The 14,930-nt window shown below is 35.8% G+C and overlaps 1 protein-coding gene across 10 annotated transcripts in view; it reads left to right on the top strand.

Moving 5' to 3' along the window:
- The window catches only part of PHF3 (PHD finger protein 3), a 92,086-nt gene extending 79,026 nt beyond the window's left edge, over positions 1-13,060 (top strand). For all 10 annotated transcript variants that reach the window (XM_066359112.1, XM_066359110.1, XM_066359107.1 and 7 more), the window contains 6 exons: positions 901-1,036; positions 3,402-3,597; positions 4,106-4,253; positions 6,518-6,607; positions 9,795-9,990; positions 10,203-13,060. In XM_066359112.1, coding sequence (XP_066215209.1) covers positions 901-1,036; positions 3,402-3,597; positions 4,106-4,253; positions 6,518-6,607; positions 9,795-9,990; positions 10,203-12,331 — 2,895 coding nt within the window. In that variant the 3' untranslated portion in view covers positions 12,332-13,060. The remainder of the gene's footprint in view (positions 1-900; positions 1,037-3,401; positions 3,598-4,105; positions 4,254-6,517; positions 6,608-9,794; positions 9,991-10,202) is intronic.
- The last annotated feature ends 1,870 nt before the right edge of the window (positions 13,061-14,930 follow it).

Here is a 14,930-nt window from a genome sequence, read left to right as displayed (position 1 = left end):
TCCCTTCCTTTTCTTTTCTTTTCTTTTCTTTTCTTTTCTTTTCTTTCTTTTTGTGAGAGGGAGAAACACAGGGACAGACAGGAAGGGAGAGAGATGAGAAGCATCAACTTGTTGTAGCACCTTTTAGTTCATTGTTGGCTTTCTCATATGTGCCTTGATGGGGGGGTGCTCCAGCTGAGCCAGTGACCCCTTGCTTAAGCCAGCTACTTTAGGCTCATGTGAGTGACCATGGAGTCATGTCTGTGACCCCATGCTCAAGTCGGCGAACCCACACTCAAGCCAGAGATCTCGGGGCTTCGAACCTGGGTCCTCAGCGTCCCAGGTTGACTCTCTATCCACTGCACCACTGCCTGGTTGGGCCTTGAAATCTTTAAGTTTTTTTTAGGCAGACTAGGTTGAGAGCTGATGCAGCATCTTATTTTTAAATATCAGTGAGGAAATAATGCACAATTTTGTTAGACACCTTGAAGAAAGAGGAATGTTTAAGCTTTGTTCTATTTTAAGTCAATATCTAAACAATTTAAAAGAAATAGTAAAAGCCTGACCTGTGGTGGCGCAGTGGATAAAGCGTCGACCTGGAAATGCTGAGGTCGCCAGTTCGAAACCCTAGGCTTGCCTGGTCAAGGCACATATGGGAGTTGATGCTTCCAGCTCCTCCCCCTTCTCTCTCTCTGTCTCTCCTCTCTTTCTCTCTCTCTCTCTCTCTCTCTCTGTCTCTCCCTCTCCTCTCTAAAAAAAAAAATGAATAGAATAAAAAAAAATTATTAAAAGAAATAGTAAAAGAGAACTTATAAATTGAAATTTCATTTTAGAAAAATACCGGTATGAAATATAAGTTGATTTTACTAATTGAAGCCAAATTTTTTCTGCTAATCTAATTTTTACTCTAACTTTTGTTAGGAACCTACAGGTAATAAGTCATTGGAAAAGATCAAAGGATCTGAAAAACAAAAAGAAGAGATTGACTCCATGTCTAAAGATACCACTAGTCAACATAGACAACATCTCTTTGATCTTAACTGTAAAATTTGCATAGGTAAATGGACGTTTTTCTTTCTAAAATGTTACTTTCCTTTGGAAATGGGTTTGTTTGTGTTTAGAATTTAAGTGTTTGTTTTGCTGGTGAAGCATCTACTTACTTACTCCCTGAGGAGAAGCACCTTTTTCTATAATAGTTCTTCAGGGCTGATGTGTAATTTGATATTATAGTGTACTGTCTAGAATCAATTGTATTATGTAAGATCTGAACTTACCAAACCAGGGTCAAATGACTAAAATTTAACAATTAGAATAGACTTCAGAAATTCTGGGCATTATGATGCTACTGTCATTTACAAAGTGAAGCCATGAAATAATATTCATATTGTGTTATTATATATAGCAAATGAAACAAGTTAGAAATTTCCTTTTCTCTAGTATTCTTATCTTCAGTCATTCATTTAATAAATATTTATTGAGTTCTTATGCCTTGCCACGTACTTTGCTGCTACGTGGAATATAGTGGAGAAAGTCTGATGTTATCCAGGCTTGAAGAGAAACTGTAGTCTAATGGTTAAAACAGGCAGGTGATGATTTGAGTTACAGAAGTACAGTTGTTATATAATAAATGAATTTAGGTAGCAGAAAGATCTAGCTTAGGCTGCAAGGTTAAGGGAAATTTGGCTGAGGAATTAACACTTAAGCTGAGACATGAAGGTTGAGAACTATGCCCGCAAAGAGAGGAAAAGACCATTCTAGACACTGGGAATGGCATGAGCTTGAATTGCATTCAAGAAGAAGGAGAGAGGCACATGGTTTGTTTGAAGAGATATTTAGAAATTAGATTTTATAGTATCTTATAGTCATTGGTCTTTAAACTTTAGACTGTGACTTAATGGTAGAAATAAAATCTGTTTAGTAATTAACATTTCAATAAAAAGCAAAAACTAATATCACACAGTGGCTTGCACTTAAAAGGGTAAGTATGATTTTGTGAAATTTTAGTTCCAGTTATTTTTATATAGCAAAAAATACATGCATACATATGTGCACCTACATATCCATAATGTATATGTGCATGTAATACACACACCCCTCTAATGGGTCGTGGTATAAAATATTACTTTAGCAGTCATGATAAAAAAATTCTGAAAATATACTTTTGTATATGACTTTAAAGATTTTAGTTTTTCATATAAGAGCAGTGGATAATTACTGAAGCACCTTTAGTAGGGGAATTACTTGGAAATTTTAAGAAGCTATCTCTGACTTTGTGTGGATATTCCAGTAGAAGTCGATAGAGAAAGGAGGGAGAATAAATAGAGTCCTTTACACTAGTCCATGTGGGAGATGATATTTTAGAGTTAGTAGCATTGGAGATGGAGATAAATAGGGACTTTGAGATACTCAGTAATATTGACAGATGTTGGAGATTGACTGGAGTCAGTCACTTAAATGGTGATGTGATAAGGAAGAGTTTACATTCATATTCAGTTTATTGGTAAAGGTGGAGGATCAAAAATTTTTTAAAGCTCTAGAGATGTGGCTGTCAATTTTATTATTTTTACTGTAGTACATTAATGGAATGATACCTTTTCAGTAACATGAAAAATTCTTTAGGTTAGTTGATAATGCTGCTTTCCATTGTTGTACCAGAAACTAGATGAAATGTATTATAAATTATGTAACTTTAAAATAAAAATAATTATATCTTTTCAAGATTAAGTGTGTTCACATATTTTATAGTCTGCACGATGGTAAAGGCTAAAGGGCAGAGTGTTTTTAGACATTGTTATCTCTAAAGAAAGCTATCCGTGGTGTAATAGTATATTTGAATATACCCATTTAGTTATTTTATCTGGAAAAAGGCTTCATAAAAATACTCTTCATTTATTTCTTATGGTTTTAATCATTTTCAGGTCAATAGTTTGGTAAATTTAATGATAGCACAGAAAAACATTGGTTTAATGCTTCTAGACTACTTGTTTTCAGAGTGATTTAGTGACTTATTTTTCCCTTTCTTGATGCAAAGGCATAAAATTAATGTCATTTTCTAAATTTTACTAATAATTTTCATTTTTAGTATTTTTTTTTACCCATTTCTTCCAAGTTACTTCTGAAGGCTCTAGAAATTTGGTATAGTTATAAAAATTTTGCTACAGAATCAAGAAACCTATTTTCGGTTCTAGTTGTGTTTCCATGTCAGTTTGCCTGAACTGCCTTACATCGTCTCTTCCTAATTCTCACATCAGTCAGAGAGGTGTGATGTGTGAGAAATGATGTTTAAAAATTTCTCCAGGAAATATATATGGTTACGTAACAATTCAATCAGGGAAACTGAATAACTTTAGAAGTGAAAGTGAATGAAGTTACAGAAATTTTAGTTTACAAATAAAGCTTATTTTGGTGTCTTCTGGCTTTAGGTCGAATGGCACCACCTGTAGATGATCTTTCTCCAAAAAAGGTGAAAGTTGTTGTTGGAGTATCCCGTAAACATTCAGACAATGAAGCAGAAAGTATAGCAGATGCATTATCTTCAACGTCAAATATTTTGGCTTCTGAATTTTTTGAGGAAGAAAAACAAGAGTCTCCAAAGACAGCGTTCTCTCCTGCTCCACGGTAATTTTCTTAGTCATCATTTCTGTAATCCTTATTATAAATATTTGTATTTGCCATTTTATACCTGGAGGTCTTCAAAAACAGAAAAGTGACATGTTTTAGGAACCTTTCTTTTGAAAAAGTAATTGTACTTCCCTATGCTAATGGAGATAAAAGGATAATACTTGGAAAGTTACTTTAGAGATTTGAATGTGTTGGAACTTGACAATTAAACTCCCTTTCATTATGCTTGTCCCAAAAGACAGGAGGGAGAAAGATCACTAAATAAAAATTGTTCGCACTTCTCTGGACATTAGTGTACCTAACCCAGCCAAGAAGGATGACATTGTAAAGCATGACTATAGAATATAATTTTATATAGTGGAAATATAGACTCTTTAGTCAATAGCCTTTAAGTATTTTGGCCTTCTTGATGTGCTAAAATAGATATAGTTGATGACTATGTAGAAAATGCATTTATTCATGAGTATGTCCTTAGGCTGAAAATTTTTTTACTTTTATTTTCTAGTCCAGAGATGCCTGGAACTGTTGAAGTTGAGTCCACATTCCTGGCTCGGTTGAACTTCATCTGGAAAGGTTTTATCAACATGCCTTCTGTGGCAAAATTTGTTACCAAAGCCTACCCAGTGTCTGGTTCCCCTGAGTACTTGACAGAGGTAACTGAACTTTTCTGCCTTTTTCTTGCTTTATTTTTATGTGTTTCTGAAAGCAGTAAGCAAGGAAACAATGTAATAAAATAATAAAAATATATTTTCATTCATTATTTATTGACTGATTCTTAAACCATTCAGTTAATGGAATTATGATTTCCCAAATGGAGTTTTAGAACTATAAAAAAAAACAACGGTGCTCGGAAAGTGTTAAATCGGCATGTTAGAGTCTGTATGGATATCTCAGTTTTTGTTTAGCTATTATGGCTTTCAGGAAGATTTTTCAGTGTTAACAAGCCTTCTAGTTTCCCTACTTACTGCTTATGTTTTCTCAACTTTATAACAATCATTCTTAACTTGCCTGTTTCTGTGAATAAAGTATAAACTATAGTTGAAACCACAGCTAGTTGACACTCCCATGAGACCAATGATAGTTGCTGTAGTGGTACCCTTGGTTGGTTTTATATCTGAAGGAAAAGAAAAGAACTATTTTGCAATGTTTATGGAAAATAAACAGCTATAGTATTTTTAGTATTATGCTAAATGTGAAAATAATGACATTCAGTATGACAGTTTTTGAACATTGAGAGCTTGTATCTTTCAGTGTTTATGCAGAAGGAAAATATGTTAGTACTCATGTATTCTATTTTTGTTGATGTTATATTTTGATATTAATCATATTCATCTCTAAAATTAACCTTTTCCATTTATTCTCAGCCCACTGACCATAAAGGCAAAAGTTAAAAAAAAATTTTTCCCCCAATATTTTAGAAAGCCTAAATCATATATATATGCTCTCATTCCTTCTAAGACCATGATAAATTTTACTTTTTTTTCTTAGGCTGAAATTAGTTTAACAACTCAATGTAATGTTGCTTATCTGATTATTGATCAGTTTGTTTAGCAGTTGTGTTTTTGATTAATAAACAATCTTATTTTATGATAATTTGCTTGACAAATTTATTTATTTATTTATTTTTTTAAAAGAGATAGTCAGAGAGAGGGATCGATATGGACAGATAGACAGGAACGGAGAGAGATGAGAAGCATCAATCATTAGTTTTTCGTTGCGACACCTTAGTTGTTCATTGATTGCTTTCTCCTTATGTGCCTTGACCGTGGGGCTACAGCAGACCGAGTAATCCCTTGCTTGAACCAGCGACCTTGGGTCCAAGCTGGTGAGCTTTGCTCAAACCAGATGAGCTCGTATTGAAGCTGGTGACTTCGGGGTCTCGAATCTGGGTCCTCCGCATCCCAGTTTGATGCTCTATCCACTGCACCACCGCCTGGTCAGGCGGCAAATAATATTTTAGAAATGCCAATTTTATAAGAGAAAGATTACATGGATTCATGATTCTCTTCTTTTTGAATAAGTCTATGTAAAAACTTCATCTTTGATCAGTCCGTGGTGAAGAACACTTTTCTGTTAAATGCAGAATTAAGTTCTGAACTATAGAATCCTTTTGATTTTAAATAAACTATCATTCTGCTTCCTAGTCCAATTTCTACGTGATTTCTTCTCAGAATAATTCTGCTTTCTATATATTTTTAGTTTGGTTGAGACCACAATCCCAAACAAAATAATTTAAAGCAATAATTTAAATAAACTTAATTGATTTTAATATCAATTAATTATACTTTAATGATTTTTTTAGTTTTCATGGAAAAAATGGAAGTATACTGATTAAAGTTTTAAATATTCTTAATCCGTTTAAATGTTCTTAATCAGTTCTTAATTGATTTTATATATTTGTAATCATTGTTTTCAGAAAAATTATACCTTTAAAAAAATGAACCTTAGATTATTATAGTGATACCCTTTTCTGTGCAAAAATGTACCTTATCATCAAACTTCTGAAACCAGCTGTTAATTTTTAAGGCATACCCCTGCCTACTACTATCAAACAAAAACGAGTGTGTTGTGGGAACTGAAAAACAATCTCCCCTAATACTCTGAAATCTGTATTTTTCCTGGATTGTCAATGAGATATTCTTGCCACTCTTTCTCTCCTGTGCCTGTCTCCTGCTGAGAGTGAACATGATGTCACATCGTTTAACTGTATTTTGGACATCCACCTTAAGTCATTTAGAATTGACATTTGTGGTAAAGCCTAGCTACTGTCTCTCTGCGTTCTTATGTTCTCTGATAATGCATTTCACAATCTTTTTATTATTTTTTATTTCAAATTAGAGAGCTAAATTTGTATGAACTATGAGTATTATAATAAATATATTCTGTGTACATTGATCACCTTCACTTTTTACTACAGGATCTACCAGATAGTATTCAAGTAGGTGGCAGGATATCGCCTCAGACAGTTTGGGATTATGTGGAAAAAATTAAAGCATCAGGAACCAAGGTAAGGGAAACTTTTTCATTATACCAGTTTCAGAGAATATTTTAAAAGTAAATCACTACGAGTTCTCATGCAAGATCCCCTGGGTAGGGAGTCAATACAAATTCTAAATCTAAATAATATGCCCAACAAAACTGAACTAAAGCCATTTGCTAAGGTCAAACAGGCCCATCATTGTTTTTGTGAGTTTTTTTTTTTCTATTTCTTGATTTGCTTTCTCAGTGACTTCTTCGGTGATTTGGAAGAAATGTTTTTGAGTGAATTTTGAGATTCATCTTGATATTTTGCCTTGCTTTGATTGGAGACATTTGTTTTAGTTATGGTATAGTCTAAGCTGCTGCAACAAAGCCCTAAAATATAAGGGCTCAAAAAATATGGAAGTTAATATTTTTTTTTAGTTATATTAGGGAGGTCATTTATTCATGGTGGTTTGCGGCTCTGGTTCTACAAATCATTCAGGGACCAGCCTCTTCTGTCTTGTTATTTTGGGTTTTTTTTATTTTTATGCATCTTTGTATTTTTATTTATTTATTTATTTTTATGCATCTTTGTAATTATTTTGTTGATTCTAACAGTGTTATCTTTGTCAGTCAAACATGGTCAGAGCTGATGTATTAGCACCAAATGGGAAAAAAGTAAAAACGTGTGTCCAGTTATTTCAAAAGCAAGACCTAGAAATTGTAGTTATTTTCTCACTACTTCTTTTTATTGGTAAGATTTAGTCACATGGACTTATACAGCTGCTAAGAAGGCTGGGAAATGTGATCTTTGGAAATGTAATAGATTGCATGGCCATGTGCCTAGCTAAAAGTTAGGGCTTCTCTTTGTAATAGGAGGAAAAGAGGGTAATAGGTAACTAGTAGCCTCTATCACAATAATATTTCTCTCTTTTTTCTATTTTCTTTTATCTCTTTAATTCATAGAACACTACTACTGCACAGGAAAAATTAATGATTAGAAGAAATTGTTTCTCCTTCCAAGGATAATAGTACCTACTATATTCTAGACCAGGGGTCCCCAAACTACGGCCCGAGGGCCGCATGTGGCCCCCTGAGGCCATATATCTGGCCCCTGCGGCACTTCCAGAAGGGACACCTCTTTCATTGGTGGTCAGTGAGAGGAGCATAGTTCCCATTGAAATACTGGTCAGTTTGTTGATTTAAATGTACTTGTTCTTTATTTTAAATATTATATTTGTTCCCGTTTTGTTTTTTTACTTTAAAATATGTGCAGTGTGCATAGGGATTTGTTCAGTTTTTTTTATAGTTCGGCCCTCCAACGGTCTGAGGGACAGTGAACTGGCTCCCTGTGTAAAAAGTTTGGGGACCCCTGATCTAGACATTTAATAATAAATCTTGGAAAAAAACTTGAATAAGCAAATACTAATTTTTTTAATCTATAATTTAAAAATAAGGTTAGAAGTCTTTAGCAAAATTAGAAGTAATTTAAAATGCCCTAGCCAAATGGCTGGTTGGATAGAGCGTAGTCCTAAAACATGAACGTAGTAGGTTCGATCCCCGGTCAGGGCACATACAGGAATCAGTTTTTCTGTCTGTTTCTGTCTGTCTCTCCTTTTTTTCTCTCTCTAAAATCAGTCAATTAAAATAAATAAATAAATAAATGCAGTAATCCAAAATGGATAATCTTAAAATTAGAAAAGGATATTTTTTTTCCAATATAGATTTTAGAATTTAAACGGATAGTGTTAGAATACATATGAGCTTTGAAGTACTAAAAAAATTAAGTACGTATTTTTGCTGTCACCTTTTCATGACAGCAAGTCATGGGAAAGTATTAGATGGTGTATTACTCTTAGACATTTTGGGAATGACTCATGATTTATCCATATATACTGCTCACAAAATTTAAGGAATATTTCAAAACAAATATGAAGTGATAAAAACCCTAATTTTTGTGAGCAATATATTACTGCCAAACACTTTATATTATGCCTCTATCTTAACAAACTGAAACATCATGGTTACCTCTAAAAGAGGACTATTTATTTATTTATTTATTTTTAAATTATATATATATATATATATATATATATATATATATGTATGTATTTTTCTGAAGCTGGAAACGGGGAGGCAGTCAGACAGACTCCCGCATGCACCCGACCAAGATCCACCTAGCACGCCCACCAGGGGGCGATGCTCTGCCCATCTGGGGCATTACTCTGTTGTGACCAGAGCCACTCTAGCGCCTGAAGCAAAGGCCATAGAGCCATCCCCAGCGCCCGGGCCATCTTTGCTCCAGTGGAGCCTCAGCTGCGGGAGGGGAAGAGAGAGACAGAGAGGAAGGAGAGGGGGAAGGGTGGAGAAGCAGATGGGCGCCTCTCCTGTGTGCCCTGGCCGGGAATCGAACTCGGGACTTCCACACGCCAGGCTGACGCTCTACCACTGAGCCAACCGACCAGGGCCAAAGAGGACAGTTTAGATGACAGACCTTTTAGAAGTGGTAGAGCCATAGTTCAGTTCATTCACATTTTTTCTATAGGCTCCTGCATCAATTTGAACTCTGCAACAGGTCTAGCTCTCTCCATTTTAACAGTATACCTTCTTGAAAAAGCATCCATTTTTTTACACTACCAAATTAATATCAATTTAGGACTTCCTATTTTCGCTGAAACAAAGCCAAGAGCCCAGGCAAACAGATGAGTTCCTGAGTAAGCCAAATGAGTTTTTAAAATATATGGCCTGTGTGTATTTGAGATCTTTTCACCCTTTATTTGTAAATACAGTCCCTGTAGCTTGGATTATCAGTGGATTTGTGTGTATGTGTATATGGTAGGGTGGTGGTAAGTGCTATTAATTTGCAGTGTCCTCAGAACACAGGCAGCCCTCTGTGGAAGTTGTAATATTGGAAATAAGGACATAGTATAGACATTAAAAGACTTGGGTTTAAAAATCTTATCTGCCACTGAGAAGTGTGTCACCTTGAACACATGGTACTCAGTGTCTTCTGGAACACTTCTTAGATAACTCCTCCAATGGGTCAGCAAAGATCTTTTCTAAAGAGTTGTTCTTTCTAGTATTCTTATCTGCATTTAAGTTATAAATAAACCATGTTATTTGATAACCAGCATTTTAAAATTCAATAGATCATTACTGGTTGAGGAATGGTATTTAAAATCAAGCTATTGTTTAGGTAATTATTTTGAACAACTATTTACTTTCTTGAATAGGAAATTTGTGTGGTTCGCTTCACACCCGTAACTGAAGAAGATCAAATTTCTTATACTTTGCTGTTTGCGTACTTCAGTAGCAGAAAGCGCTATGGAGTAGCTGCTAACAACATGAAGCAGGTTAAAGATATGTACCTTATTCCTTTGGGTGCCACAGATAAAATTCCACACCCTCTTGTGCCTTTTGATGGACCTGGTAGGTATATATTTTAATAATAGAGTGTGAATAAAACAAAGTGGGAGGTGGAACCAGGTGGAAAAAATTCTGCTTTTACCTCAGGATTCAGGCCGTAGACTTGACTTGAGAAGGCAAGGCACTGATTAATAGCCTGTATAAGCTAGTGCAAAAGTTTATCCTTTATTTTAATGATTGAAAGTGACTTACTTTATCTTTTTCATTTTATATAGGACTTGAGCTGCATAGACCTAATCTGTTGTTGGGTTTGATTATTCGTCAGAAACTGAAGCGGCAGCACAGTGCTAGTGCCGGTGGCAGTCACACTGCTGAGACCTCTGAAAGTGTCCCAGCAGCACTGCCACCTGATAAGAAAAGTAAAATAGAGGCTTCCACAGAGGAAGCACCAGAGGAAGAAAATGACTTTTTTAATTCTTTTACAACTGTGTTGCACAAGCAGAGAAACAAACCTCAGCAGACTCTTCAGGAAGACCTTCCAACAGTAATGGACCCTTTAGTGGAAGTCACCAAACAGGAGCCACCAAAACCTTTAAGATTCCTTCCTGGGGTGTTGATTGGCTGGGAAAATCAGCCTTCTACTCTGGAATTAGCAAACAAACCTCTTCCTGTGGATGATATACTTCAGAGCCTTTTGGGTACTACTGGTCAAGTGTATGAACAGACTCAGTCAGCGATAGAACAAAATACTCTTAAAGAAATTCCATTTATAAATGAGCAAACCAACCCCAAAGCAGAGAAAATAGATAAAGTAGAAGCAACTGATGGTGAAGCTAAGGAGGTAAAGGTTAAAGTAGATAACCTTTCAGAATCTACAGGTAATTCTGTCCTAACGGGGGAAGAAAGCTCAGCAGCGGGGCCCTCCTCTGTTTCTCCTGGACCTTTGACGAGCCTTAGTCTCAGAGGTAAACCACCAGATGTTTCTACAGAAGCATTCTTAACAAATTTATCAATTCAGTCAAAACAAGAGGAAACTGTGGAGAGCAAAGAAAAAACATTAAAAAGACAGCTGCAGCAAGATCAGGAGAATAATTTGCAAGATAATCAGACTTCAAATACTGGTTCTCCATGCAGGTCAAGTGTAGGAAAAGGAAACACAGATGGTAATGTGAGTTGCAGTGAAAACCCTGTTGCTAATACAGGAAGGTCCCCACAGTTTATCAACCTGAAAAGGGATCCTAGGCAAGCAGCAGGACGAAGTCAGCAGGTTCCTGCCCCAGAAAACAAAGATGAAGATAATTGTGGGAATGGAGAAAAGCCCCCCTTGCCTGGTCCGTCACAAAAGGAGCACTTAGTAGAACAAGCCAATGTAGAGGAGAAGACGTCTTCTCTAGAGAAAAATTCAAGTGCTCAGCAGAGTGATAATTCAGGAGTTGCACAAAACTCGGCAACAGTAGAAGACATACACGTTTCTCAAACAGAACAAGCAAAACCCTCAGAGGAGAGTATATTAATGCAAAATATTGAAACTGTGCACCCGTTTCGAAGAGGATCAGCAGCAACATCATCTCATTTTGAAGTTGGAAACACAGGTCAATCAGAATTTTCTTCTAAAAACATCAGCTTTACTTCCAGAAGCACCAGTCCCAGAACAAGTGCAAACTTTTCACCCATGAGGCCACAGCAACCCAACCTTCAGCATCTCAAGTCTAACCCCCCTGGCTTTCCGTTTCCAGGGCCTCCTAGTTTCCCCCCACAAAGCATGTTTGGGTTTCCACCACATTTGCCACCCCCGTTACTTCCCCCTCCAGGCTTTGGCTTTGCTCAAAATCCCATGGTTCCCTGGCCACCTGTTGTTCATCTGACAGGCCAGCCTCAACGTATGATGGGTCCCCTTTCACAAACATCAAGGTATATAGGCCCACAAAATTTTTACCAGGTTAAAGACATTCGAAGACCAGAAAGGCGCCATAGTGACCCTTGGGGTGGTAGGCAAGAGCAACAGCAACTGGATAGGTCATTTAATAGGGGTAAAGGGGATCGCCAGAGGTTTTATAGTGACTCACACCACTTGAAAAGAGAGCGACACGAAAAGGAATGGGAACAAGAATCTGAAAGGCATAGACGCAGAGACAGAACCCAAGACAAGGACAGAGACAGAAAAAGCAGAGAGGAAGGGCACAAAGATAAAGAGAGGGCACGATTATCACATGGTGATCGAGGAGCAGACGGAAAAGCCAGCAGAGATAGTAGGAATGCAGACAAGAAACCAGATAAACCCAAAAGTGAAGACCATGAAAAGGACAAAGAACGGGAGAAAAGTAAACACAGAGAAGGAGAAAAGGACAGAGATAGGTACCACAAAGATAGGGACCACACCGACAGAGCTAAAAGCAAAAGGTAGAGTTGTGGGCTGCTGCAAGATTACATTTAAATAAATGTTAAATGTTGTATCTTACAAACTTTCTGATTACCTGCTAGGATTGTGCCCTCTTTCAGATTTTTAATGCTGGTGGTTTGCAGAACAGTAACTTAGGTGTGTTGGTGCGGAGGGCTCTGTGCCAGTGCTCATCATCCCTTCATGCCACTGTCTCTAGTCTAGGAATTGAATATTTCTAAAAGTTTTACATTGCTGTATATTCAAAGATTTGTTTTATTAATATACAATAAAAGCTTAGAAATTTTAGTTTTATTCCTTAATTGGTAAATATGGTTAACTGAAATATATTTACTGCCTCTAGTGAATGTTCTTTATATGACTAATTGAGAGTAATGTGTGCTCTGTAAGTTTGTTTTAAATTGCACTGTTTTTAAAGAAACGAGAGAAGCAACAAAAAGGCCAACGACTTCATAATCAGATTATATTAATCAGCTTTTTGAGCAGTTTTTGACCAAGAATCAGAAGCCCAAGGAGTACATTTACTGCTTTAATGTGCACTCATTGAAGGCATTTATTAGCATATGTACTGCAGCTTTGTTGTAGGCCATTATTTTCCTTTCCTTTTTGCCTCTTCAGAAACTTGAATACTTCAGCTTGTACATGATCTTGTGTTTTGCTATCCTTTTTACTGTAAAATGTAAATATTTTAAGGGATATTTTGATTCTAAATATGATAAAAGAATTTCTCACTTATTTTGTGTGTGTGATTTGAAATTCGGTAGTAAAAGGATTTCTTTAAGCTTTAATTATCTTCAGAATTTTTTTTTAAGCTCATCCAAGAACATACATAAAGGCATAGCGATCTGTGTGTCAGGCATTCGATGAGAGGAAAAATGATTTCTTTGTCCTATATTATAGGCTATTGATAAAAATGTAATTCTGAAAAGGTTAGAATTTTGAACTACCAGTGAAAAACTATAGCCCACTTTATAGGTATATTTCTGAAGACTTGATACTATCAAAATTTGGTACACTGACTAATAACTGTAAAACCACAGGACTTTTATTTATGAGAAATGCATTTTGAATCTGTAAAATAAGTCATTAACCCTAATTTGGGGGTAATTGCAGTTTCATATGCTGGTTTTGCTTGAAATAGAAAGCACATGGAGGCTGTTATTAATCCAAATCTAAATCTATTTACAATCTAAACTATATATTGTATTGATGTAATTTAAAGCAATAGCTACCAAATGGTACTAACACTTGAGGCCAAGCAAAGAGAAAAACCAGTACATTTCCTTAACTATATTAACGAAGAAAAATATAAATGGCTTTACAAAATGAAAAGGGTAGTGTTTGATTTCTTGAAAAGTCTAGTGATCAGAGTTAAGAATAGGTTTTTATTTTTGTTTTTTTAACTAATAGAGGCAGCTATGTTTATGTCATTGGAGAGAAAAGGAGCGGAAGTTCAAGACCTTACATTTTGTCTAACTTCAGCAACTTGCATCATTTTTGTTGTTTGTCATCCTTATCTTCTGAAGTTTTTCATCACAAAAGTTCTGAAACAGGACTTGTACTTAAATAAAATTTGTTTAATTTTGGTCTACTTTTCTTTTGGAAACTAATTTGTTAGAAAATCTGCAAACAAAACTTAAGGTGGATGGGTCATCATTTGCACCATGATGAAAAAATTGGTAGGATTCCCGCCCCTCCCCTTAGCTTTTTTATTTCAAATATGTATGTTGTCAGTAAATCTGATTTCACTGGTTTATCTGGTTGGGGGTTATTCAAACACTAGGTTTCTTTTACAGAGTGCAAGTCAAGAATTGGAGAAAACAAAGTCAGTTTTTAATACATGTTGTAATGCTTAGCCAATAGTTTCTAATACATGTTGTGATGCTTACTTTAAAATTCATACCTCATTGGATTTTGACTCCACAAACCCTCTGTATTGCAAACCTTGTGCTGAACACTTTATATATAGTAGTATAAACCTTGGTCAGCCTGAAAGATTAAAGACTTATGTTTGAGCTGAGGAAACTGGTACTCGGAAAAGTCAAAAAACTTGACCCAGGTTAGATTGCTATGATCAGACCTGGGATTCTAACTTAGTTCTGTTTTTCTCCAAAGTCAAAATGCATAGCAGTTGTGCTCTGAGAATTGAGAATAGGACAGAGGGACCAAAGCCTGATTATTATACATACCTTTCATAGCCCTTCCCATTTTCATTAACATACCTGAAACCCTATACAGAGCAAGCCAGGTAATACAAGATAATCTTCCTTTTTTAAGGTCCCCTGATTAGCACCTAAATTCCTTCCATGACTTTCATTCCCCTTTGTTGTGTAACATTTACAGCTGTCGGGTATCAGGATGTAGATATTTCGGGGTGCCATTCTGTTTACCACGGCTCTTGACTCACCTAATTGTAGCCTAGTTGTGGGTGAACCAATCTTAAAATTTTGGAGATATAAAACATCTAAGGTCATAGTAAATACATTTAAAGGTTAAAAATAATACCAGCAATAGAGAAGAGAATGGAGTTGCAAGTTAAACCGCTTAAATATTAATCTTTATTAACAAACTAAACTGGTAAATTTATACTGAGCTGTTCTTAGTT

The sequence above is a fragment of the Saccopteryx leptura genome, chromosome 1 (assembly GCF_036850995.1).
Source record: "Saccopteryx leptura isolate mSacLep1 chromosome 1, mSacLep1_pri_phased_curated, whole genome shotgun sequence".
In the NCBI taxonomy this organism is placed as follows: Eukaryota; Metazoa; Chordata; class Mammalia; order Chiroptera; family Emballonuridae; genus Saccopteryx; species Saccopteryx leptura.
This window is presented reverse-complemented; position numbering and strand designations above follow the sequence as displayed.